The sequence below is a fragment of the Gossypium raimondii genome, chromosome 11 (genome assembly GCF_025698545.1).
Source record: "Gossypium raimondii isolate GPD5lz chromosome 11, ASM2569854v1, whole genome shotgun sequence".
NCBI lineage: Eukaryota > Viridiplantae > Streptophyta > Magnoliopsida > Malvales > Malvaceae > Gossypium > Gossypium raimondii.
Window position 1 is genome coordinate 59315107 of NC_068575.1, and position 26695 is coordinate 59341801.

Consider the following 26695-nt stretch of genomic DNA (forward strand, 5'->3'; position numbering starts at 1 on the left):
AAAATTTCCCCCTGGTTTGATAATGACAAATAACTGTTGAACTGCAATTATTTAATTTGGTTATCAGGTTTTCAAAATTGCTTGTTCAATGATTTGGTTGGGTGGACTTGGTCTTTTAAGTTATATATATATATATATATTATATGTATAATATAAGATGGTGGAATGAGGGACCCTAATTGACTGAATAAACCAACATCTACTGCCCATTATCAATCAAGTTGCCATAAAAAAGTTACGGAAATTGGGATTTGTCTTTTAATCAAATAAACAATGTAATGCTGTACTTGTAATTCGCTTTTGTTAGGCCATCTTTCATGTAAAGAGAAGCGAAATCGAATAATAAATGTAGTTCGATACTCGACTTAATTTTTGTTATTGTTCCCCAATATTACTGTTCACACCAATATGCAAGATAATAATAAATAAGAGAATTCAATATAAAGCAAAGAACAAATGGCAGCTAACGAGAGGTCAAGCTATCACCCTCAACCTCTCATTAGTGCAACAAATTCGTACAATAAATTGTTCAATTGCATTTTATCGTGTGTGTTTTTTTTTCAAAAAAAAAAAAAATCAATGGGAATTTCTCGTTTTGATGTTTAGACAAACCTAGCTCACTCACTGTCATAATCTTCGTCGTCGCCAAAACTGAAGACTGAAGCATCAGCAGCAATGGATTTGATGTCACTTGCGCCCATCAACTCCATACTGGGCAGCTCAAGTCCTGTTGAATGTTTGCCAACTCCATTAATGGCAATGTCTTTGGAACTATTATTAGATGAAAGCTCTTGATTTTTGACAGATGGTTTTGATGTTCCTTTTTGCTCGGCTGCAGGGTTCAATAGATTGCTGGAGATTGTAGGTCCTGCTCCAGCAGCCGGTTGAGTCGGCCTACTCGGTGAAGCCCCTGATTCCTCTCCATCACTGTCTGAGAATATGTCATCGTTATCTTCAGTCTCCGAAGCTTTGCTTTGTTTTGAATTGGCTCCTATGACTCGATCCTTGACATAACCGGAGTTACCCTCGGTTCCATTGTTTGCAGAATCGGATTTAGAATTCATCTTTAGTGGGCCATCATAGTCTATCATTACCAATTCAATCTTGAATCCATGGTAAGGTACATTTCTCTACAGGTTAAAGGTAACAAATCACCGTAAAACATGATGTCTGAAATGAAGGAGAAAACCCTTTCGCATACTCGATACATTAGCTTCTTTATTAAGTATTTACCTTATCAAAACCATCAAGATCCGAGGCATTGAGTATCATTCTGTTCTCTATCATTGTCGTATTTAACCAACTGAAAAGGAAAGGACAAAGAAAAGGTATCAGCTGTCCAAAACTATCATATGCATCCTAAAGAGATTTATATCACACTAAATTTTCATGAAGAAAGCATACTTTTAGAGGCAATTAAGCAATGGCATTAGAAACAGATTTCGTCACCTATGGTATTCCGACACTTAACTTTTCTTGAAGTATGTCAGGATCTTGTGTCTGATGCATATCCAGACATGAGTATGAGAAAATGATACCTGTATCTGACACTTACATTCAAATCCAAAGAACATAGTATATCACACTACATGTTCATGAAGAGAGCATACTCCTTGATGCAATCAAGCAATTGCACTAGAAACAGTGTTTAAAGATAGAATGCATGATCTGCCATTGCTGAAACAACAGCTTTGCTTAGCTTATGAATGCGTTTAAGAGCTATGTTGCTCTGATTTTCCATTTTTCTTGAATTTCCTGTATTTGACACCTATGTTGAGATACGGATATGACAATATAACCCCTCAAATGTATGGGAAAACTTAAAAAATTTGAACATACACATCACATATACCCATATCCTGACATTCACACCCAAGTCCAAGTAACCGCTTAAGAGTAAATGAACTGGAAAATACCTAAATTCATTCAAAACAGGATCTAAAAACTTCTATGGTGAATGTGAGTTCGCTTTTCATTTTAAATGAGATACAAAAGAGCAGAAAAGAGAGATATTACAGACCAGTAAAAATCGCCTTGGCGGTCATGAAAATGGATTTTGAAGTCACCCACTACTTCTGCAAGACCAGGCTCCCTGGGAATTGCAAAAATTACTATCCCTTTCTTAGGTGCCTTAATCCAGAAATCTTCTGGCTGCAATTGCAAACACATTAGCAGAGTACTGACGGATAGCACTAAAATGAAATTGTAAAGCTTTGGAAGATAATTTTCACCATTAAATTCTTTGTTTTGGGATGCTTGCTTGTAGAGAACAGAGTTCCTGCAATGAGAAAATTTCAGCTATTACCAGATTGCAGATAATGCAATTCAAAGAAGACCACATGATACGGAAAACAATGATTCATCTTGTATTTAACAGTATATGCCGGCATTGCCATGGGACCAAGATGTATCGGCTCACCGCTTCAGGATAGGTGCGATACGAAACAGTAAACGTGAAATTGAAGTTCTAGAGAAAAAATGACGGGTGGAATCACAATTAAAATTGCTTTACATTCCTACAGTATGTTATTTGTAAGGTATATTAATTGAGATAGGCAAATTTCACACAGTATAATACCATTAGGATGAACACCATGCAGGACTACATGAAAAACCAAGGCATACCACTGTGATCAGAGATGGTAATGGAGGGCCTAATCCAATAAGGACACTTGTGAAGCCGGAAGCCCCTAATCATGCACCTGCAAAACAATTAACTTCAGTAATATTAACGGTGAACAAAACACAAGTTTAAACAAATGACATACCTACGTCCAGGCTGATCTTCTCCGTTGAAGCGCGTTAGGATACGCTTAAAATATTTGACATATCTCTAAGGGAAACAGGAAAAGACACCTATGAGAAAGGATGCCAAAAATTTATCGTTGACATAAATGATTAAAATTTTCCACAGAATGTAATGACTGACAATCTGACTTGGGAGAACCAGAGCTTTCCCATCTATGCATCTTTTCTGGTTGAAGTAATCAATGGCCTCTTCAGCTGTGGGAAAGAACTGAAGAAAGCAAAGTGATAATACAATCATAAAATGAATTGAAAATGGAGCTAAAAGAACAAGTCCCCTAAAAAACCCCACAGATCTAGTGAGGAGCTAATCAAATCCCACCTTAAGGAATAAAAGAAGACTGCAAATCATTAGCCCTGTCCTTCCCATACCGGCTTTACAATGAACAACCACAACATTTTCAATGTCCTCTTTCAACCATGAGTAAGCACTTTGACAAAAGGATTTTATGAGATGAAATGGGGGGCAATTGTGGTCATTAAATGGGAAACTCGCAACCTGTAAATAAGTTGGATGTTAGATCTAGCCATCTAGGGGCAGCTGCAAAAATTAGCATTATAAAAATCCCAATGTAATAGAAGGTAGGCTAGAAACTCTAGCATTAGGTATAATAAACATTACAGGCAGTCTCCAAAATTGCTCAAGATCTACTATACTACATAGTTACAGAACCAAACAGCCAAATTCGAAGAGCACAGACCACCAAAATGCAATTTGGATTTAGTGGGAAAATAGAGATGAGAATAAACCTTCCCCTGGAACAGTGATGCATCATACAACCTCTCTGAACAAAGATTGTACACTTTGTATCTCCCCTGCACAAAAAGTTGTTGATATAAGATATGTGACAAAATGAGGCCTCCAAAAAGCTTCAGAAATATAAGACAAAGGCCTACCTACTCACAGACGTACAAGCAGATTTAATCCAGAACACATAAAGCCACTAAGTCTGGAATGTGCTATTACCAGCCAGTAACAAAACTAAACTTTGAACTTTTAATACTGCAGATATAGAATTACAGAGATGGGAAAGAGAATGATATTACTATTCGACTGTTTTTCTCTAACCCTACAAATTTTAGTTTCCACCACACTTGCAACTTTGCCTGAACTAAACTTACTCTTCTACTATGATTTAATGAGACAAACACTGACCTTCACAGTTAAGATCACAGTAACCATTAATACATGAGTAATGACATAGCAATACATTCTTCCATCATATTTTAGACAAAACTTAAACAACTACAATCCTCCATCTCCAAGTGAATTCTGTAACTATTTAACTGTATATGATGTTTCCTGAAATATAGAAAATATTTCCATATAGTTTCATATTGTTTTTACTGAAATTATACACATCTCAAATTATCCCCTTTCCTCATCCAGTCACCTATATTATATTAGTTAATATTGAACCCCTAATTTTTTTGCAATGTTGTTTAGGCATGTAACATGCAAGATTTTAAATTGCATAGTCTATATTAAAATTCTAAATAACCCTCTTCATAATATTTCATTATTTAAAGGGAGCACCTCTGACCTCACCCTTTTTAAAGATCTATCAGATAAACAGATAAAAGAGTCCTTTGTTATGCATGCAACATCCTACCTTATGATGAGTTTCAAAAAACTTGATCACTTCCTCCATTTTATTTCGGTAAAAGCCCTGCATCACATTTTAAGTCCATAAAACCAAAAAGTGAACTTGGACATGAAAATTCAATTGCAAACCAGGTAAACCTTTTTACCTCAAAGAATCCAAAAAGCCCCGAGCTTAGATCACCAGCTGGAAACCCCATGGCAATTATATTCTCAGTGATATAAGTCATATCCAAATCAAACTCTCCCTCCTGCATAACATGCATTAAAAATCTTTTGAGCATGTGATTCATTATAAATTGGTATCATACTTGATATATATAAATCTGAAAGATAAGGAACTTCCCATCATGGTTGGATAAGAGAGTCTTTTAATATTAACATCTAAAATCAAGATAACTGTTTGATGTCAGACATTTTAATTAAAAACAAACCACCACCACCACCAACACAGTTAGGATACCTGGTATCTTCGATTGTTTTGCGAGACCATATGGCGTGCTTTGACCTGCACAGCCTTCACTGCATTCAAAGACGAGTCAACTATACCCTTTTTAAATGATTCAAAAACAGCTTGTGGTGCTGTAGAAGTATGTGCTGCGCTGTCATCCGGTGATAGAGTCATCGATTGCAACCTCAATCCAAGCCCACTGGTAAAGCGTGCTAGAGCTGAAGTCCCATCATTTCCAGCTTGAGATTCCTGTGGTGGTGCTATGGGCTGTGGTAATTTCAAATTTCTTGCCCAAGAAGATATGCCAGTGGAGGGTAACGCAGATGCTGGGGAGTTCTGCGAGGAAATGGTTTTCACAGTGACAGTAGATGCATTATCAGCAGGCTTTGGAGGTTCAATATCATAAGTTTTGAGAGGAGGTTCCACATTGTTAGCCATTGGGTGACTTTTCATATCATTCATATTAGCTGGCAGTTTAGCAGCAGCGGCGACTTCAGCAGAGGTTTCAACATCAGAAGCTTTACTTGGAGCTTGAGATAAGGAATCAACAGATTCTGAGTCCATTCTACTACTCAACTGCAATCAACCAATATCTGAACAAAGGACATAACTCTAAAACAGAGTAAAAATATCATAATTTAATCATCAACGAGTTGCAATGTGGAATCAAGCAATCAAATCCAAAACTAAACCAAGAAAAAAGTGTATTTAGGAAGCAAAATAGAATGGAGCCAAAGAAGTTTGAAATCCTCTCAAGCCAATGAAACGCTCAAAATACCGCATTTTGGAACAGTTATCATTGACAACTATTATTAAAGATGGCTTTTCAAAAACAACAAATCCTAGCTCGAAAGCTAACAAAGTTCATTGATCGCTACTTATACATTGCTCTTTGAAAGCCAACGTCTCAAATTCAAATTGCAATATTTTTCTGTATACGTATAAATCTAAGCACCGGCATATCCTAATTCGACAATGAATTGAAATGCAATTAGTAAAAGATTAGATCTGGAAACAAAACTTGGATTACTTTAAACAAAATAAAAATCCAAAAATGTTTATGAATTTCGCATTAACAAATGGAATCAAGATTAGCGGCATTTTGATTTTGAAAAATAGAACCTTACCAGAAATCGGATCCTTAGCTGGAATTATACGCTGCAATTGTTGAAAATGAACAAGATCTTCAACTGTTTATTGGATTTGATTGGCTTGCGTCGAAGCTCATGTCCGCAATTGAAAATAAAAAAATATATTACCATTGAAAAAACCGGTCTCGCGGGTCGGAAATTATCCGCTAATTGAGTAATTTTGCTCACTAATGGGTTAACGATTATTTATAACGGCCGAAAGCTCCATCGGTCCATCCTTCTCTACAAACCTCGGCCCGAAAAAATGACGAACCGGGTTTGGGCTGCTTTTAAGTTAATTTATTCACAAATATCCCAAATTATATTAACCCTCTCATGTAGGAGAGAAGTTTAAGGAGAACCAAAGTTGGCCGAAGAACGCTTTACAATTACATGCTACATTTTCTTTTACGTAGAATTAAACTGGAACATGTAATATATTCAAGTACAAGGACTGCCTATTCCAAAGACAACCGACAAAAATCAAAACAGAACAACCAAGTTTGAACCAAAAGGGACATCTCTGCACAACAAACATCAGAAACTAACTGTTTCTATCAATTCCATCTATTATATTTTCTATTGCCCGTGGGATGAGTTGAATTTCGGTTAAGTCTTCTGATTTTTTTTTTTGTTAATAATTATTCAATTCAGTTGGATTTTCGATTTTAATACTTTTATTTTGCTTTAAAAATGTGTTTTTCTATGACTTGAACATTATTAGTAAATTTTCGAGCTACTTCTTATAAATATTTCTTTAAAAATTTAAAATTTCAACTAAATATAAAATAATAAATAATATCATATAATTTTTTTGAAAAATAAATTTTACACAAAATTTTAAATTACTTTTTCGAAAAATTTTAATTTATTTTTACTATTTTAAAAACATTGTTTTTACATAATAAAAATAAAATTAATTATTAACAAAATTAGATTGGATTTGAATAATGATACTTAAGTTTATTAAAAACCATCCAAATATATTGATTGAAATCAATTTTACATAATCGTGCAAACATTCATCAAGTAAAATGTATTTTACAGAAAATAATATCAATCGAGTTAAATTTAATTTTAATTAATTCGTATATCAATAAAAGAATATTTAATTATTTTATAATTTTTATAATGATGTTTTATATAATATATAAACTACTTAAATTTTATTCCAAATTTAGTTGTTTGTATAATATTTTATATCGATTTTAAAATTTCAAAATAGTTTTTTAAAACTTTTTATTGAAAAATATTTACAAATATAAATAGTTTTAAATAATTTTAAAATGTCATGTTAATAGTTTTAAGTTTCTATACATTTTAATTAACAAACTGTAGCATGTTTTAAACATATTTTAATCACTTTTTTAAAACATTTAAGTAAAATTTCCAGTAATTTCAACAAAGTTTTAAAATTGTTTGTTAAAAGTTTTATTTTTCTAAAATTTTGTTAGAAATATGTCAAAAATATTAACAACATTAAAAATATTTTATTTAAATATTTTAAACATATTAACTAAAAATAATTTCAAATTATTGTCAAAGTGTTTATGGCAATATGTTAAAATAATATACAAAGTTGTTAAAAACAATTAACATTGTCTATGTTAAAAAATTTATTTATTTTAGTATTTTTTAAACATGAAAAAAGCCAACTTTGAATTTATGGAAAACTTCCATTTATTTCATATATTTCTACTTTTATTTGTAAAAATTTTCAACATTAATTACAAATTGGACTCATAAATAATTTAGTAAAGAGCAATAAATAATTTAAATACTAATTACAGATGTCTCATATTAGAGAGGTCTTATTTGGCATAAAAATAAGATAATTATGAAGTATATTAAAGTATTTTGTATAGTATATTATTGAATTAATTGGTGTATATAGTCATAATTTATAGTTAAACATTATTAGGATAAGCAATCACGAACTTTAAATATAAACCATAAAACGAATATGAAAAGTACTAAAAGATTATGTATAATTTAAAGACAATTACTTTGTTTTAAATTAATGCATAAATGTCGAAACAATTTTCCTATTATCTTGATGTATAAATGACAGGTTAGATTGTTTTCTAGATTGTAACTTCATATTATTATAGTACACATATATGATTAGATTTATGAAAATATTTTCACATATCAAAACCCAAAAAGTTATTTTTGGAAGAAAAACATTAAATTATATTACATTAAACACGATTATACCATATAAAAAGAAAGAAATATACCGCAATATGGAATGTAAGTCCATTACTTTTTGCAAGTCACTGTGGATATGATCTCGAGGTTGGCAAAGAGATCATATAGTGCAGTATCAAGCCATTTCTGATGATAATTATAAAGCTAAATCGAAGTGGTAATTTGTCAGAATGGTTGCATTACATTATCCATACTACGAAGCAGAACATATGAATTATATACAGGCTGAAGTTCTTGCAATGCGAAGCGTAACATTTGAAACTTGAAATGGAAACAACGATAACAGTTCCTTCATTGATAAACTATGATATTAGGTAAGCCTGTCTAGATGATCTTCTCTTAGAATGAAGCATCTTCGACAATTCCTGTATCTGTAACCTGTCGAACAAGGTTTTTGGTGGAAGGCAATCCGGCTACGACATCGGATTCGATACCGCACTCGTCTACACCCCTTTTGATCTTGAAGTAACCATCCTGTTACGAGAAATACAATAGTCAATATTTAAGCATCATAAAGACGGTTTCTAAATGAATATGGAGAAAAGTGGGACAGGAAACATACATCACCCCAGCCTCTATTCCATTGGTTTGCAAGAAGCTGCAATGGAGGAAAAAGGTAAAATATTAAAATGAAATCAAAGTAAATGATTCTTCAGATATTTGGCTAAAGATACAAGCCATTCAAACATACCCAGTAATCCTCTCCATCATCTGAAGTTCCCCACCCGATCAGCTTAACTGCATGGCCTCCCATAACATCGCCAGTCAAATGTTTGTAAACTCCCGACTTGTAGTGAGCAAAATCCTGTAAAAATCATGAACCAGCTTAGAATATCGAACTGTGTTTGATCAGACTTTTCATTTCTAGAAATACCTATACCAGACGCATGGATATAGGGATTCATTTTTCTTGAAGTGCCAAAAACATGGCAACTCTTGCATGGGATTCATGCAAAAGTAATAGTTTCAAAGCCTGCTACCGCTCGGAAATTGCTCATCCAGAGAAGCAGGAAATTCAATTAGAAAACTACTGAGTTCTTCCTTTACCTCATAAACGGTGAAGGAGACCTCAACCGGTCCATTCTTATAAACCTCAGCCATGATATCAGCAGGATTTGATTTGATCCTATACGCACCGACGCTATAGTGTTTTGACTGCTTCCAGAGAAGGTTTCCCTTAACACACTTTCTCACACATTTGGGAGTCGGAAATGCAGGCTCGCAACCAGGGTGAGAACAACCAATATCATCAAAGTATGGATCACACTGCAAGATGAAGAATATAATATTAGGAGGCAAATTACGTTAAGCTATAGATTTTAATACTAAATCAGGTTAGATGTCCAGAATGTTTATCTAATACAGCGAAATCACCAGATTTTCGAATGAAATAATCTTATCATTTCATATTTATACTACTTGAAACTATTAATATAAGAATCTAATTGTTCATCTATGTTACTCTGGGTATTCGTTTTTGTTTGAAGCACTTGCGTCTGACTCTATTGTCTTATCATATCAAGTTATGATTATGGCGACATGATTTCTAATACTTTGGAAACTTAGACCCGTATCCATCACTCATACCCACGTCTGAGTGACAAAGTTCTCAGTGAAATTGTGCTTGAGAAAAAAAATACCTCTTCAGTGACAACACCACTGCGTACAAAGTATCTCCATGCAGAGATTGGATACCCTCCATCACAACCATCTCCACATAGAAAGCCACAGCATGCAAGAAGATCATTAACAGACAGAGATATGTTCTGTAACCAAAGATTTTGCAGGTAAAAATTGATGTCTATGAACCGTAAATGCCGACTCTTTTCCTTTAGAAAGAGAAAGGAAACAAAAAGGAGTTTCATTTACCATGTCAAAATGGATACAGAACCGATCAGATAGTGATTCAACAGCTCCAAAAGCCCAGCAAGAACCACAGTGACCCTAAAGCATAAGCACAGCTAAGCATACTCAGATTTTAATTCTACAAGAACCAGATATAAAAATTGAGAGAAATGAAAATGAGTTACCTGATCTTTAATATTGAAATTGACCCAAGTATTGATTTCATCATAAAAAGAAGGAAATCATCAGTCCAATTTGTTTAAAGTTGGCAAAATTTAATAAACCAGCACATAACTCACCGAGAATTCTTCCAATCGAGGTACATTGTGGCCAAGCTGTTCTAGCATCAAAAGAAGTTGGCAACTTCAAGGATTTGTCATGAGTTAAAATAGGAACGCCCAAAAGTTCTTTCTTAGGTGTTGGTTTTACTCCAAGAAGGTGCTTAAACTCACCAATCTATGCATCAAAACAACAGATTGGAACTAATAAGCATACAGAAATAGCAACATAAACGAGAAAGATCAATGATGAGGTCCAGGAAGTTGCTGACTTACGGTGTAATTAGAAAATCTAGGATTCAGTGCAGCTTCCCATCCAGCCTTGGGGTTTTGATTTACTTGTTTTACAATTGAATCCTACATGATCAAGGTGAGAGTAAAGAATCAACGGCTGTCTATTTAACAACTGAAAGTTGAAGCCCTTCTTTCCCTTAAACACATCAGATGGAGAACATACCTGAAGGATCCGAGAGTTAAGCTTGACGTCTGAAAGTTGCTCCACAGCAATCACCTGCTGACAATTCAGTATCAACTAAGTCCAAATTGCAACTTTGGGGGTTGAACCATAACAACCAAATCAATATTTACTAGCAAACAAAGATGGCAGCCATACATAGAAAGCAACCACAAATAAGCTCCCCTGAAATCTCTTGTTGAGAAAATCAATTTTCTTTTTAGTTATATTGATTTAGTTTATATCTTTTCATCAAACACATGGTAAACTAAAAAAAAAAAACGTCAATTAACCACTATCAGCTCAAAAAAAGTTTCAATCTAAAAGATCGAAACCCGGTGATGGCAAAACTACTAGCAGTAAATAAGTTTTCCTGAAGCCTCTCGTTGAGAAAACCAATTCTTTTTAAAGTTTACATTGAACACATGGTAAACTATAAAAAAAAATCGTCTATTTCACGAATCACGACTATGAGCTCAAAAAAAGGTCAACGATTTAAGAGTTTCCATCTAAAAGATCGAAACCGATCTGGTAAACACGGATTCTAGATATTATTGCCAGTTATCAAAGTCAAAAACAGTATCGAAAATACACGTATATGCCCCAAAAAAATCGGACCCAATTTAAGAAAACGGAAGAAGTATCGGAAAATACCTTTGGGTGAACCGTAGAGAGAAGCAACAGAAAGATAGCAAAAAAGAACGAGGGAGAAGCCATAACCTTCGTTTCCAATGACAGAGGAAAGGGCAAAAGTGATTATGGGGATTAGAAGGGTCCTATTGCTTGAGACCTTCCTTTATTGTTAAGATTGCAAAGAAAACGACAAAGGAGAGGTTAAAAGCGAGATAAGGGAGAGAGATGACGAAACTTCAAAAGTCCCATATTTTGAGGAATGATTGCGTGTTGGGTTATTATTGGACTGTTTGTGGACATTAAAGCGGCGCTGACGTCGAAATTATGGGAAAATCTGACACCCTGTCTCGTGGCATCTTTCCTCCCCGCCATTGTTATCTCTAATGAGATATTTTTATACAATATGTTACTTGAACTTTCACAGATAGATTCAATGTGGTGTCTTAAAGGCTAAAATAGACAGAGTCAATGTTTTTAGTTGGGGGTTATTGTTAACGTAACATCCATACATCACTGGAAAACGCAATGCAATTAAACGTTCGAGTCAGTTCGGAGTATAAATTTGTCGAGAAACGTTTAAATGAGATATTTGTATTTACGATTTTTTTTAAAAAATTTTAAAAGGAAAATTGAGTTAGATTCGATTAGTATAATCACTAAAATATACCTATTCATTTCGCTTCATCAAACCGGGATAAATTCTTAATTAAACTTAATATTTATACTAAATTACTAATATATGATTAATGTAATGATTCTACTTTTAAATAAATAAATTTAAAATTTAAATTAAATTTATATAAATTGTGAATTTAATTGAAATATGACCAAAAAATTAATAATAATTAAAATATATCATGTTACGAATAATAAAATGAACATAATCACTTACAAACAATGCACTCGATTCAAAATTACTTAGCTCAATACGAAAATAATCAAAATCAACCTTAATTTCTACGTGAATGCTGTTGGTGTCACTGAAACTATAACTTATAATCGAAATTATGTGACATGAAGGATAGCTCTAAAAAAGTAAAATCCCAAAGTTAGCATTTTTGTGGTTTACAAAATTGCATCAACATAACATAAATATGCAATTGTGTAAAATTTTATATAAAACTTTCAACACATTACAAAAATATATATTTATTTAATTCAAACATAGTGATAAATTGTGTAAAATATGAGATAAATCAAGACACAACACAAATATGACACAGAAACATAATTTATTTTATAAATTGAACCATTACTATAGATTATGAAGACATGATATGTTAGCATAAACACGTCATACACAAAAAAAAGTTTAAATTTACAAAATATGAATTATTGATATGTATGATATATACAAATTTATAATATTCTTTTTTTTTTTGAAAAACATGTATAACATACCACCACAACATAACAAAATCAAATTATTAGTATCTAAAACTTATATAAATAAAATATACATAAATTTATGCTACCTTAAATATAAAAAATTAATATAAACGTGAATCACATCACTTCATTTCATCCGAACACAATAAAAACAAAATCTCAAAATATTTTTAGATTGCCAAATACCTTTCTGGGAAATCCTAATAGCATTGCTTACTTGGCGGAAAATTAGTCTTCCTTAAACTTTAATTGAGTATATATTTTATAGATTCCACGTCATATTGAATTTTCGGATTGAATTGATCTACTATTAATCCGAGTAAGAAAAACCAAAATCATTTTCCTCCTTTCTTTCAAATGTTCTTATTAACTTAAACAGGTAGCATTAGTTTCATCCCCAAAAGGAAAATTTATAATTAGGATGCCTTCGTTCTATGAAAATTAATTTACGAATTTTTTAGCTATTTTTTGTATTTATTTCATGAAAAATAGTTAACGAAAAATGATTTATTTATTTCAATTTTGAAATTTGACTCTTCTTTTTAAAAGAATCCTTATAATACATTGATTTATATATAAAATTTATTTGAATAAGGCAAACACTATTATATTGATAATATGTTTAAATTAAAAAGTTTGTCACTAATAAGAATCATAAATTATAATAAAATAAAGACATAACACATAATATATTGCAAATTTATGCACCTATGAGTAAATGTGTTTAGGAAGTCTCTATATTCAACAATAGATTAAATTAATCTCTTTATTATTAAATAAATCAATTTAATCTATGTTGATAAAAATTATAAAAAAAAGAAGACAATTATTAACTGTATTAAGTTTTCTAGTTTAAAACAAATATGGCATGAATATTTCATCTTTTAGAAACCACCACTGAATGAGAGAAGAAAAATTAGAAATAAAAAACCATTATCAAGAACTTAAGAGAGCCGCTAAATTGATAATGCATAAAAATCAAATGTTTTATTAAATATCACGTATATGCTAATAACTGAAACTAAAATTGCTACTTTCAATAGATAATCACATTTACAGAGAAAATAAAATGGACGGAACTAAAAAAAAAAAAAAATCGGGATTGGATTATGTTGGAGTATATCGAGTCGTGGGGGGAATTGCCAGCTTAGTTATCATCTCTACATCTCATATCATGTCTTTTTCACGGTGTTTCTCTTTCCAAACAACAAATCTCATTTTTCTCTTTCTATTGAAACCCTAATCACCCAAGAAGTGTGCCACTGTCAATGGTCAACTTCGGTCACTAACACCGTCAAGTCGAAGCTCTCTCATGATTCTCTCCTCTAACGATTCAATTTTTGATTCTCATTGTTCTTTATTGCGATTTTCGATTTTGGCTCGGGATATCTATTAAGTTGTTAGGTTTGCTGATAAATTGGATTAACATTTCAAGTAGATGGTTGAGTAGAATTATGAGGGGTGGATATTGGTTGCGATAGCAGATAAGGTTTAAGAAAGAGGTGATGGTGGTGAATTGAGAAAATGGCAATGGTGAGTTGAAGCTTGGGGACCGGCCTAGACTTGTCCATGGGCCGGGCCGGGCTCGAAATTTTTTGGCCCAACTCTTAGGCACGGACCCGACCCGAAATACGGGCCTAAAATTTTACCCAGGCCCGGCCCGAGAAAAAATAATAAGCTCGAGCCCGGCCCGGCCCCATTTTTAATAAACACAAAAATAATATTTTAAAAATAAAAAAATATTTTTAAAGTATTTTAAAAATAAAAAATATATTTATTATATTCGGGCCGGGCCGGGCCGGGCTCGGGCAAAAAAAGTTGAGCCCGAGCCCGGCCCATTTTTAAAACGGGCCTCATTTTTTTGCCCAAGCCCATATTTTGGGCATATATTTTTACCCGAACCCTCCCATATTTCGGGCGGGCCGTTGGGCCGGGCCGCCCGGCCCATGAACAGGTCTAGACCGGCCCACACAAAATTTTATTCTGTTTTTTTTTTTTAGGTTCAAAGTCTAGTCTGAAAAAATAGATTTAAAATTTTATTCAAGTTCAGCCTAAATTAAAAAATGTTAAACACGAGTCCGACCTAATCTATTTATTTTAGCTTTTTAGATTATTCTTTTATATAAAAATAAATTACATCAAAAACATTAAAATATTAAAATAAATATATTTTCAATAAATTAAAACATATTAAAAGAATAATAATTAACACTAAGATAGTTGCAACTTATTAAGCAAATGTCTCAAAAATAGTAACAAATCTAACAATAAAATATGAGTTATATAATATCCAAATAATAACAATAATATAATAACAATATAATAGAAAAATGATAGCAAAACAACAATAAAATAACAATAAAACAACTTATTTAGGTTGGGCAGGAGAAAAAATCCTATTCAAGGCTCGACCAATTTAGAAAAACGAGTCTTATTTTTTTTGTCTAAACTTATTTTTTGAACTTATATTTTTACCAAATCACTCTTACTTATCAAACGAATTTTTAAATTCAGACGAATAATTTACCTATCATCAGGTATCTCGAAATTGTGCAGATAATTTCTAGATTAAATGAGAAGTAAAAAAGCCATAACTATTTATAAGGGAATCGTGATATTTGTATAAAGTTAATAGTTTAAAGAACTCTCAGCACATCCCAAATTAATATTTACAAAGAAAAGTGAAGTTCCATTTGTATAAGATTATGCATTTATTTAAGTTTTTATATTTAGATATTCTAATTATTTAAACTTATTTTTACCAAAATAATATTTAAATACTATTTTATATTAATTTATCAAATTAAATTAAAAATAATATTAATTTATCATACAATTTATAAATTCTATAAAAAAAATCAAGCTAAAAAGCGTTTGAGAACTTTGAGGGCCAAAGACAAATTATCATATTTTTAAACATTAATTATAGTGTTAGAATAAAATTTTAAAAACCTTGAAGGGTTAAAATGAAAATTTTCAAAATTTAGAGTGCTGGCCCCTGCCACCCCCGCCCCCAAAATTCGCCCCTGTTTACAGAAAACTGCCATTAAACCCTAATTCCAACCCAAACGGAAGCTATTACGCCGGACGAGATAGTTCTCTCTCGCCTCTCAATTTCAAAATGAGATAGGTACTTTACGCTTCTATTTTAAATAACCTATTTGGTTTAGGACCTTTTCTTTTCTTTTTTTACTCGTGTAAGCTGTAAGCAAGGTTCTTACATTGATCTTCATTCAACAAACCTAGCTACTATTGGAGTTCAATCCAATCCAACTCTTTTCTTCTTCACCACCGAAAGTAGAAAAAATGGATAATAAGGACACAGCTCATTCTCATCTATTGAGTTTTCTCAATGCTATTCCTCCGGTTGACTTTTGCTGCGTCTATGGCTCGACTCTTCATTCAACCGATTCTGGCAAGGTTCTTCTGTTTCACCATAACTCTGTATTTCTTGCATTTCACCTTTGTATTTTTTTATTTACTTTTTTTTTTTTGCTTTTCCAGTCAACCATGGTAGATTACATACTCGGCGTGTCTGACCCCCTGCAATGGCATTCCGAGGTGAGATTTTCATATTTTAAGCTATGTCACTACTACTTCACAATTCTTTACATTGTGATTTTCCCTTATATTTTCATCTATCTAATCTATTTTGTCTTTCTCCCAACTAGAATCTAAAAATGAATGCAGATCATTACGCCTCATGGATGGTGCTTCTCGGTGGGGCGAAACTGGTTCTCTCTCTCTCTCTCTCTCTCTCTCTCTCTCATCGGTACAGTTTTACTTTTTGTTTCCCATCAACTCACACTACAGTTGTTGGTTTGTAGATTACTAATGTTGCAGACAAATTAGGCGTAGGAGTACATTTCAACCCGTATGTTACTTGGAATAACAAGGTAATTGAGTTTTAATTATTTGAGATCTTAAGTTTAATATGATTACTGAAATGGATTATAGGTGTATACACACACTGATTTCGTTTAAATCTTAATTGCCCCACACTTTGGCTTTATTGTGGATGGCAGATGTTGAAATATGGAGTTGTTAGAATGCATGACTTGATCCAAGACATACTAAATTGGGAGAGCTTCTACTTGAGTGGTCGTTTGCAAAAACCGGTGTGTTTTATCTGATTCTTTTTTTCCTCAGTATCTTGTGCTATATTTCTTTCAAAAAAGTACTGCAAAAATGGATACTTTTTGTGAGTTGTAACTAATTGTTAACTGTCTTGTAAAGCTTGTCTAATGTTAAAATCATCCTTGTTTTCTTGTTTGCCAAATGAAGGTGAATCATTCGGCCTTTTTTTAGAAGCATATTCACCATTTATTGCAGTATTCTTTTACCTTTGTTTTTTTAGGTAAATATGCTTGTGGATAACCTGGACATTGAAACTATAAACTCAGTTAACCTTCGAGCTGCGGTGTCTGCTGCTCTCCTCCTCTTACCACCCAAATTCACAGAGGTTTGCTCTGTTGCTGTTTTTTCCTCTTAGAAATCTCATATTACCAGATATATTATAATCAACTCCGTGTTCATGTAGGAAGACCTTTATGCCAAAATATGTAGCCTGTCATACATGGGTGACGTGCGTATGCTTTTTGCAGAGGACCGAAGTAAGGTAAAACTTAAGTTTGTTTAAGGAGGAAATTTGAAGGGAAATATTTAGCTGTCGATTGTGCAATTCATCTTCTGAAATTTACATTGGTTTTGTTAATCAAAGTTGGGGAATAACTTCTGAAATTTCCTTTTTTTTAGTAAATTTTCTACTGCTTCTTTGTTCAATTTTCATTTAATCTGGTATTTATTTATTCATTTTTTTGATAAAAATCTGGTATTTATTTCATTATGCTGTAAGAGGGATATTTTCTTGATTCAGGTGAAGAAGATCGTACAAGGGCAGTTTGATTTATTCCAGTCCATGTATAAGCCGTTTCTTGAAGAGTATGAAGGCAAAGACTTCTTAAGATTCTCATCATCTAAAAATCAACTTGCAAATATATCTCAGGTTTATATGAATTCAAATTAAAGAACCCAAAGTTGGTATCATTTATTGCTCACATACTTAAATAAGTTCCGAGTAAAACAGTAAAGCTCTGCCAGAAATGAAGTCTCTGCATTCTCTACTTTTATCCAAGCTCTTTTAATAGTTAAAAATGGGGCAAATACTGAAGTTATTTTATATGCACTAACGCTTACTGCTTGCATGGTTTTAATTACATGAATTTGGTTTTTCTTTAATGTTATTTTAGGTTGTTGTGTAGGTATGAAGATGGTAATTTCTTGTTTCCCGTATTTGTTGATTTCACCTCATAGAGGGAATTGCTGTAAATGGTATTGATAAGAAGCTTTACTAAATGACTTAACTTTTATGGAAAAGTTATCATATATTTCATGCCAGACCTTTGGGGCTTTTGAATTGCATATGGAATAACATTCTCTGTGAGACTATTGATATTGAAATATTCTTGGTTGAAATCAGGATTGTGGCTTACCAGTGACTCACTCGCACATATCTTTCCTTCCTCCAACTGTTAGAAGCCAAATGGGGATGAAGATAGGGAAGAAGAAAGTAATCAGTGAATCTGGTAAGTGACCACTTACATTAGCCCCCCTAGTCTTGAAAGCATTTTTTTTTAAATACTGCTACTAGGTAAGTTGGTGAAGTAGATTGATTGACAAAGGGAAATTGTTTGTTATGTTTGGTTGAATATGGGCAGGTAAGGTTGGGAATGGGAATGAGTTAGGATTTGGGTCAAGAGAAGAGGCTGCAAAGTGCATGCAGAAGGCATTGAGGCGAACAGTGATGGTTTCAAGTGCAAGGCAAGCAGTATCTGGTGTATTGACTGTGGGCGGTGTTAAAGCAGCTAGATATCTAACCAGTAAGATGTGCAAGGCTTGGAGATCATGGACAAGGACATGATTATCATAACCTAAATCAAGGCTGGGCTGGGATGGGAAGCTGTTATCGTAATCTAAATCAGGCTGGGGATTGGGAACTGTTGTTGTGGTTGGTTATTTATTGTTAAAATGAGGAAGGATAGTGAAAGTGTTTCTCAATCTCATTACTATTTTCCTTTTTGGTTATACATAAAAATATTATTAAGATAAAATCTTATTATATATATGTATTGACTTATTTGAAATTAAGTTGCATTACAAGAAGTTCGAACAAAAAAATTACAATACAAAATTTTCTCAAGTAAGATGAGTCATAATTATTATTAGCTTTTTCGTACTCAAAAGTAATTTTTATTTATTTATTTATTTTAAAGTAAAAGAAATCTATTTATAATATACTAATAAACATAAAAGCTAAAATTCAATTGTAATAATTGAAATTATTGTTAAAAGATATATACTTTGTAATGGTAAACAAAAATATAAAAGATAATTTAAAATTACAAATTAAAACAAACTAATTATTTATGTTATATCTATTTTAATATGAATTTATATAATCATATCAATTTAAGTTCAAATTATTATTTGATTTGAAAATAAGATCATTTTATTTTGATCTTGGGTTAATTTGAATTAAAATGATTTTGTAGTTTTGTTTTTGTAGTAAAATCGTAATTGATAAAAATAAAAAAAATAAGGAGTAAATTTGTAATTATTTTTAAATGGATTTATTTAAATAACTAAAAGAAACTGAACAAAGAAGACCAATTTTGAACAAATTTCGAAATATAAAAAAGTTACTAATACGAAATTATTTTCGGTGGCATATGTTGGCGAGACAGGGCAACTGAACTCTCGTCGTAGAAGTAGATTATAAATTTATATAATTCATAAGTGGCTGCGGCGGCCACCGCTTCGTATGAGTTTGAAATTCTGCCAAACCCAAACTAAAGCCGTATTTATTTCTTCTTTTAAACTCCGACGTACTGTTTCTTATGCGATTTTTGTTTCTCTGCAGTTTTTTCAATCTCCCAAAACATGCCACAAGGTTCCTAGATTTTTTCCCTATTCCACTGTTCCAAATCAATTAATAAAAACTCAGCTAATAGTATTTGAGTTTTATGTTAATGCAGACCTCCCTGGGTTCTACTATGATGCGGAGAAGAACAGGTACTTCCCCAATAAACCTCGGATACCTGGCTCTTCTTCCTTCTCCAATGCTTCGCCATCCCAAAACAACCCTCTTTCTAGCTCCCTCCAGGTAACCCCTTCGGATTCTTCTTCAATAACTTAATTTTTATACTTCAACACTTTGAAACTCAAAACTCACATTAAAAAGTGGTTTCTTCCCTTAGGAAATAATAATTCATTAATTCATGCTTGAATACATCTGCTTCTGTATTTGAGACTTTTCGAATTTTTCAGTTGGAAAACTATATATTTTAATCATATCCATTATACTTGCAATATTAATTCTCACAACTAACTTTTTAACTTACATACACATAGCTTCGTGTGTTTCCTATCTTCAATTTCTTTTAGGCTCTTTTTGGGTGCAGGCGACCAAGTTATGTCCAAAAACCAGGGTTCCCGCATCTAAGCTGCTTCATCTTAGAGAGTTGAACGGCAATGCTTTTAGTTATGATCGAGGAAGGCATAGCTTTGTGGAGGAAGTCCATAAGTTACATGCTTCTAAACCTGTGGTAATTTATAAGTTGCCTTTTCATTTTCCATTTATCCATAATTTACAAATTATTCATGTTAGTCCACTAGTTTTTCTAAATCTAACTAAAATGGACTGCAAGATTTTTTTTTTATCCCATTAAGAGCTACCTTTAGTTTATCTCGCTAATGGATCAAACCTTCATCTTTTTCCTTTGTGACCCTCAAGAATATGTATTGAGAAAACTAGAGTTATACTGTTTTATATGAATTTATATTGCCTGTAATACTCACGCATATTCCTTTTGCAATATTAGTCATTCTTTAAATCAGAGTTTTATTCCCAAATTTCTTACTGATAATCTCTTAGTTTTCGTTATTGTATTTTACAGTATTTCTGATTTGTTTCAGGTTTGGAGATATGGTGCAACAGACGAAAATTTATTAAGAAATATACGTTATAGTGCTTTGGAGCAGACACAAATTGATGTCCAGACACTAGAGGGTCAAATGGAAACAGAAGTTCTGCTAGCGGGCAGTATGGACGGCTCCTTGAGGTATAAATGGAGTTGGAAATAGATATAGATGTATCTACATCCTCTTCCAAGTACAAGATGCCTCCAATTTCCTATTGCTTTCCTATAAATTCTACTACTTTAGGTGGATCTACAATCTCTTAATATGAGGCATTAGCTGTTGGCATTTCTTTGCGTTGATCACATTTACTGGTGTCAAAATACAATATGCTGAAGTGTGTCATCTGTTACTCTGTTTGAGTAATGACCTCTAATTTGAAATGATTGTGTCAGTTCTTCCCGTGCTCATGCATCATGGTTGGGTGACCTAAACATGCCATACTTCTTGCAACTTGCTGTCAAGTGCGATAAAAATTAGGTCTCCTTTTCAATTTTGTTGCGACATTGGAACATCTACATATCTTGCTCATCTTTTCTTTCTCCCAATGATCTGGTCTTCTTTTTGGTGTTACCATCTAACATTACATAGCCCTTCGTATTGTTGTATTGGAGCTTTTACATATTATGATGCATGGTGCATTCTTCTACTACTGCAACAGACATGCAGATGCACTAGTTCTTTCTCACTTCCATTTTTCTGTTTACGACTGTTACATTGTATTTCTAAGCATTTGTCTCGTCGATTTGTTATTTTCTACTGGCTGCTATTGTGACATATGTTTAGCTTCTTTTTATGGCGTTGCAAAGGAACTTATATATCATCCATTTTCTTTTAAACCTTCTATCAGTGTTGTGGTATTGAATAAAAATTTGGATACTGTTTAGCTATAGTTTTTGAAGTTTGGTTTTCTTGCAGTCTCTTAAAGGTTGGAAGTGAACGCCATTTTGACTATGGGATCACACACATTCCAGATCGTGTTTGGCCTTCCACCAAAGGGGATGCGGAGAGTGATGAAACGCCTCCGTATGTCTCGAGGCCTGCAGCTGCTCCACTCCATATGCCGTCAAGAATATCTTCTATAAGATTGTGTGAAAAGCAATCTTTTTCTACAAACAATTATGATTCCAAGTTCCAATGCTCACTGTATCCTTCAGTGATCGCTTATCTTGACAAGTTCTTCAATATACTGAAGACATTAATTCCTGAAATCTTCATCTTCTCTGTGATCTGGATGTCCCATAGTTCTGTGGTTTATGAAGCATGAAATCTCACTTTGCCTAATGGATGTGCTATCTAATTCATGGTTTATATGATTTAATATGGTTCATTCTTCGCTCTTGCCATAAATTCCTCAGATTTTCTTATTTATTATGTTTGCATCTCAAGAAGAGATTTGGTTTTTCACTTGCAATATCTTAACGTAAAAAAACAGCATAACTACACTGGGGTCTGAGACTTATGGTGGATTTGTTTATATCCTTAATCTCCTGGAACCAGTAGATTTTACTTCTCGATTGGATCGAAGGTTACATGCAGTTGCTACTTTTAATCATACCATTTGGACTGCAGATTATAGTTTTAATACAGCTCAAGCAGCAATAGGCAAGTTTCTTTCTCTCTTCTTTTAATTTTTTGCTCTTGTTAAGTTATGTTTGAATTAGCTTTCAAATTGTATTTCATTTTTAGCATGGAAATTATGTAGCTTTCCAAAAATTTATGATATTTCTATTCCTATATTATGGCATTGTCCTCTAGATGGATTCATTGACCTTCCTTCCTAGTCTTTAGTTTGATCAGTAATGGAAGGTGCTTTGCTGTCATCTCTTGCCATGTTTTCCTCTGTCTAGTCTAGAGACATTTAAGTAAACATGTTTCCCTGCTCAGTTCAGGTTGCAATTACATAGTATTAGACATAAACTTGTATCCACTTGAGCTAAGGTCCAATCATTGGTTTAGCATTTCTTACACTTGCTCTACTCTTCAACCACAAACTGCAATTAATTGGGAATTCTTTTGATAACTTATGATTATGTTAAATTTCTGTTGCTGTATCTTATTTGAACAACTGCTCCATTTCCTGATAGAATATAAGAATAAATAAGAGGGGTAGTGACCTTTAGCCGTTGCTGTCCTTCACCCTGTAATATTCAGACACTTATATTATATATGCTTTTTTTATCATTATAGGAACTGATATTGGAGTAGCCTTGGTCAATGTCGAAAGAGGAGCAACGAAATGGGTGTGTCGTAGCAAAAGTGATGTTTTGGCTCTACAATTTGATCAGACAGTAAGAATTATATCCTTCAAGGTTTTGGCTAATGATGTGAAATTCCTCTTTACTTTAATCGATGAACCTTTTAGTAATATATCAGTTTGTAAGGGGAAAAATATGTTCATTAATATCAGTATTCAATTGTGCTTAATTTTGTTTCTCCCATTACCCACTGGGAGTCAGATAAATTCATTTTTTGAGGTTCTAGACCTTTCTTTCTTTTGGTCAGGTTTCAAGTTATTTGTTGTATCTTATTCTTTTAACAGGTGGCATAATGTGTTCCATGATAATTAATGTATGATATACGCTCTGAGCTTGGAAAGGAAGCATGGAAGCTTATAGCATACTTATATCTTGAAATTGATCCTGAATGTGACTTATTTCAGGGAAATATTGTTCTTTGTGGACTCAGAAATGGAGCAATTGTCACTGTGGATGTTCGTGAGAACCAGGAGCGCATGTTTTCGAGACTTACTAAGCTTAAAATACCTTACTCGTCTTCAGGAAGAAGTAGTCAGAAAAGATGGTTTGAGGTACCAATTTCTATTTAGAGATTAAATTGAAGTTTTTATGTATGCACAATGAAGATTATGGATGATGGTGGTTGATAATTCTGAAACTCGGTTGTGGTTGTAGAGTAGATATATAATATATCTTGCCATCTTCATCTTCTTTCACAAACTGATGAAGATCTATGGTTGAAAATTATGGATACTGCAGTTGTTTATTGTGCTTGTTAGTTTTTGCAGATATCATATTTCCATTTTTCTACCTTGTAGCATCAGCTTACGCAATTTACTTTATTCATGCCTCAATCCATCTCATATCTGGGAAACATGTTAAAGTATTTAACTTGGAATTTCTTTTTGTTGTTATCAGAGGTTAATTTATGTGGTTGTCATGTTTTACAGATCAAAGGACTCATATCTCCTTCTCATACAATTCATATGCCGTCATCTATTTCTAGGTTGGTGAGTCTTGATGCTTTTGTAAACCTGCTTTGTAGTCTTGTTTGTTTGCTTCAAGTTTATTAACTCCTGCTATGTTGTCTGACCTCAAGTTTGGTATCACTTCAATCCTATGATCAATACTTCTTGGCAAGCTCAATGGATGGTTCGGTGAGTTCCATTTGTCCATTTAACTCTTGTTCTAGATTTTGCTTTGCTTACTTCTCATTCTGCATCTAATTTTCCTCCCTGGTTAGTTTTATTTAAATTATGCTTTGCATGGATAGATGTTTCAGTTACCTTGTGTTGTAATTTTTCTGATATTGGTTGTAGCTGTGTCAGGTGATATTTTAGATTAATGATTTCTCTTGTGAATATTATTTTTCATAAGTTGCAACTTTTTTTTTAGATGAAGCTCTATGATCACCGTCTAACTAAGAGAGGGGCTGTACAATCGTATGGAGGGCATGTGAATTCGCATACACGTATACAGCTTGGAGTTGACCAATCTGAGAGATTTGTTATGTCAGGTGAGGTGCATTAACAACTGAATGAATGGGCATACAATGTTTAGCAGATGTAAGAATTTGAGTGTAACAACATTTGTTCTTGCAGGGGGAGAGGACTGCTATTTACGATTGTGGAGTATCAAGTCCGGTAAAATGCTGTTTGGGGAAAAATTTTCTGATTCCATGCTAACAAACATTTGCTGGCGAAGAGCTCAAAGTAAATTCGATTTCCCCCTTCTCTACTTTTGCTTTGCCCCGTCTTCCGGGGTAGCAAGATCATGTAATAACTTGACTTTGTTTTTGTCCACTTTATAGGCACCTTGGGAAAGGAAGGTGAAATTAGACAAAACCATAATTGTAGAGCATGGCTTGCATCAGAAGAAGGGCTATTCCACATGCACTGGTCCTGAGTTGGAAACCATGGATTTTGGTGAGAAGAGACTTGACACTTAATATGGCCAGTTTTGATAATATGGCCACTTTGGGGAAATTTTGGGTTCGCATACTGTAAACTAGTATTAGTATAGTATCCAGCTTGATTATGTGAGGAATTTTGGTGGCTTTGCCTGTTTGGCAGTGGAGTAGGAAAATGCTCTGTGTTCCAGATGCACATAGGCATGAATATAGGCGTGGGCATATTTGATTCCAACACTGACCAATAACCATGGGTAGCGACTAATGAATTGAGAAAATGAAAATTATTTATTTGTGAGTTTATAAAGTGCTACAATGTGGTTGGTGTCTTACTTTGTCGATTTTTCCTTATTGTGGGTTGAAGTTTTAAATCAAAATAAATGAAGAGAACTCGCCGTTGGCGCAACAGCGACACCAGTCCCACATTGCGAACATTTGGATTTTCATTTAAACATTCATATTAAGCCAAAAACCTAGGCACATAAATTGTACAGGGGACATGTTGAGAAATGAGAGTTCTTTTATTATTCTGATGACGAAGAAAATTGATTCCCTTGCTTTTTAATTCTGATTGATGAAAAAAGAGCTGACAGTTGCATATTTTAGCACAAAAAAAATTAAAAAGATAGGAAAATAACAACAATTATATTGAAGGATTATCATGTTATAGTTGAGAGAGTGGTATGTAAGATAATCAAAAATTAAATTCACAGCTGTTCCAACGTAATTTCAAATATATAGAAACACTATAGCTCAAATAATAGTGTAACTTCTCTGGTGGTTGAAGGTTTGATCTTTAATCACAAATTCAAAACATAAACTTAATCTAATTTATCAGATATCCCAAGCTTGATAATAAAAAATTCGTGCTTATAAATTCCTGATTTGCAAGAAACGCAATTTTTAGATTTATCTTACGCCTAAAAGAATTGCATGCCACATAAACGTAATTTGCGGCCGCAAAACTAGGGATCAAAGAGTTGATATATAGAATATGGTTGAAGTTAATTTATACTCCAGATTTAAGGCCAATGAGAAATAGATCAGCTGTTGCATTGCTATTACATCTGACCACGACCGTCTTTAGTCCCTGCTCTCATGCTTCTGCATGCCATCAAATATTGGCCATATCTCAGCCCACAATACCGTTCCAATTCCAATATTTCTACATAAACCAGCCAACCAATTTCCTTTGGAGTCCCATATGGTCGAATTTGAATTATAAATTTTTAAGAGCTGAAAATATAATTTTATCATTGTATTAATATAAATTTTTAATATTTGTTTAGGGGTTAAATTATAAAATTTCATTTTTAAAGAGGCTATAATCAAATTTTATATTTAAGGAAGAGTCTAATTACAATTTTATCATTGAATCAACTTAAAACTTCACACTCGTGTTTGCTTGCTGTTTTTGACTCCGCCTCTATCCAAAAAGTGAAGAGCCTTGCCAATCGGTGGTCTGGAGACAACCAACAAATTTGCGGAGGCACCCAATAGACCCGACTAATACCTTTTCTTATACTGTAGAATGGATGTTTTGTGCGAGTAAAGCTCTATGTAACCACATTGTACACCACACACATTTTCATCAATAAAAAATAAACCTGTTGCCACGCATCCAAACATTCCAACGTATCACCCCAAATAAAATATTCCGAGAGGTTATACCATCCCTCCATAAAAGGCTCATCAAGAAGGTTACTACAAGGCCAATAAGATAGTGCTTGACAATAAAACTTGGTATTACTTTCTTGTGAAATCAATTTTACC

At 33.1% G+C, this 26695-nt stretch overlaps 4 protein-coding genes across 8 annotated transcripts; 2 read left to right on the forward strand and 2 right to left on the reverse strand.

Moving 5' to 3' along the window:
• Nucleotides 1-409: 409 nt before the first annotated feature.
• Nucleotides 410-6154, reverse strand: LOC105802231 (phosphatidylinositol 3,4,5-trisphosphate 3-phosphatase and protein-tyrosine-phosphatase PTEN2A). 3 transcript variants are annotated; one of them, XM_012633743.2, is made up of 13 exons: nucleotides 5987-6154; nucleotides 4872-5435; nucleotides 4558-4659; nucleotides 4419-4475; nucleotides 3556-3621; nucleotides 3128-3304; nucleotides 2930-3016; nucleotides 2769-2833; nucleotides 2626-2702; nucleotides 2232-2278; nucleotides 2021-2151; nucleotides 1234-1303; nucleotides 410-1130 (listed from the first exon to the last, which is right to left on the reverse strand). In XM_012633743.2, the coding sequence occupies exons 2-13, from the start codon at nucleotides 5421-5423 to the stop codon at nucleotides 618-620; spliced, it is 1944 nt and encodes a 647-aa protein (XP_012489197.1). In that variant the 5' UTR covers nucleotides 5424-5435; nucleotides 5987-6154; the 3' UTR covers nucleotides 410-617. The 3 variants fall into 3 exon arrangements, with proteins under 3 accessions (XP_012489197.1, XP_012489196.1, XP_012489195.1); XM_012633742.2 differs by having other exon boundaries at nucleotides 4872-5452; XM_012633741.2 differs by having other exon boundaries at nucleotides 4872-5471.
• A 2182-nt stretch (nucleotides 6155-8336) lies between these two features.
• LOC105802230 (cathepsin B-like protease 3) lies at nucleotides 8337-11630 on the reverse strand. The gene is made up of 11 exons (XM_012633740.2): nucleotides 11432-11630; nucleotides 10781-10834; nucleotides 10600-10680; nucleotides 10345-10501; nucleotides 10231-10235; nucleotides 10070-10144; nucleotides 9841-9966; nucleotides 9248-9466; nucleotides 8892-9005; nucleotides 8763-8798; nucleotides 8337-8674 (listed from the first exon to the last, which is right to left on the reverse strand). The coding sequence occupies exons 1-11, from the start codon at nucleotides 11492-11494 to the stop codon at nucleotides 8540-8542; spliced, it is 1065 nt and encodes a 354-aa protein (XP_012489194.1). The 5' UTR covers nucleotides 11495-11630; the 3' UTR covers nucleotides 8337-8539.
• A 4156-nt stretch (nucleotides 11631-15786) lies between these two features.
• On the forward strand, nucleotides 15787-18942 carry LOC105802229 (uncharacterized). Of its 2 annotated transcripts, XM_012633734.2 has the most exons (11): nucleotides 15787-15929; nucleotides 16046-16219; nucleotides 16304-16360; nucleotides 16471-16533; nucleotides 16627-16695; nucleotides 16825-16917; nucleotides 17157-17261; nucleotides 17340-17417; nucleotides 17676-17804; nucleotides 18279-18384; nucleotides 18517-18942. In XM_012633734.2, the coding sequence occupies exons 2-11, from the start codon at nucleotides 16106-16108 to the stop codon at nucleotides 18717-18719; spliced, it is 1017 nt and encodes a 338-aa protein (XP_012489188.1). In that variant the 5' UTR covers nucleotides 15787-15929; nucleotides 16046-16105; the 3' UTR covers nucleotides 18720-18942. The 2 variants fall into 2 exon arrangements, with proteins under 2 accessions (XP_012489188.1, XP_012489192.1); XM_012633738.2 differs by lacking the exon at nucleotides 16825-16917.
• Nucleotides 18943-19489: 547 nt separating this feature from the next.
• LOC105802225 (uncharacterized) lies at nucleotides 19490-25254 on the forward strand. Of its 2 annotated transcripts, XM_012633732.2 has the most exons (14): nucleotides 19490-19617; nucleotides 19719-19748; nucleotides 19834-19961; nucleotides 20260-20403; nucleotides 20774-20919; nucleotides 21695-21922; nucleotides 22212-22381; nucleotides 22967-23067; nucleotides 23439-23585; nucleotides 23964-24019; nucleotides 24113-24170; nucleotides 24409-24529; nucleotides 24615-24725; nucleotides 24824-25254. In XM_012633732.2, exons 2-14 carry the CDS (start codon nucleotides 19739-19741, stop codon nucleotides 24916-24918), a joined length of 1515 nt encoding a protein of 504 aa, XP_012489186.1. In that variant the 5' UTR covers nucleotides 19490-19617; nucleotides 19719-19738; the 3' UTR covers nucleotides 24919-25254. The 2 variants fall into 2 exon arrangements, with proteins under 2 accessions (XP_012489186.1, XP_052480437.1); XM_052624477.1 differs by having other exon boundaries at nucleotides 19513-19748.
• The last annotated feature ends 1441 nt before the right edge of the window (nucleotides 25255-26695 follow it).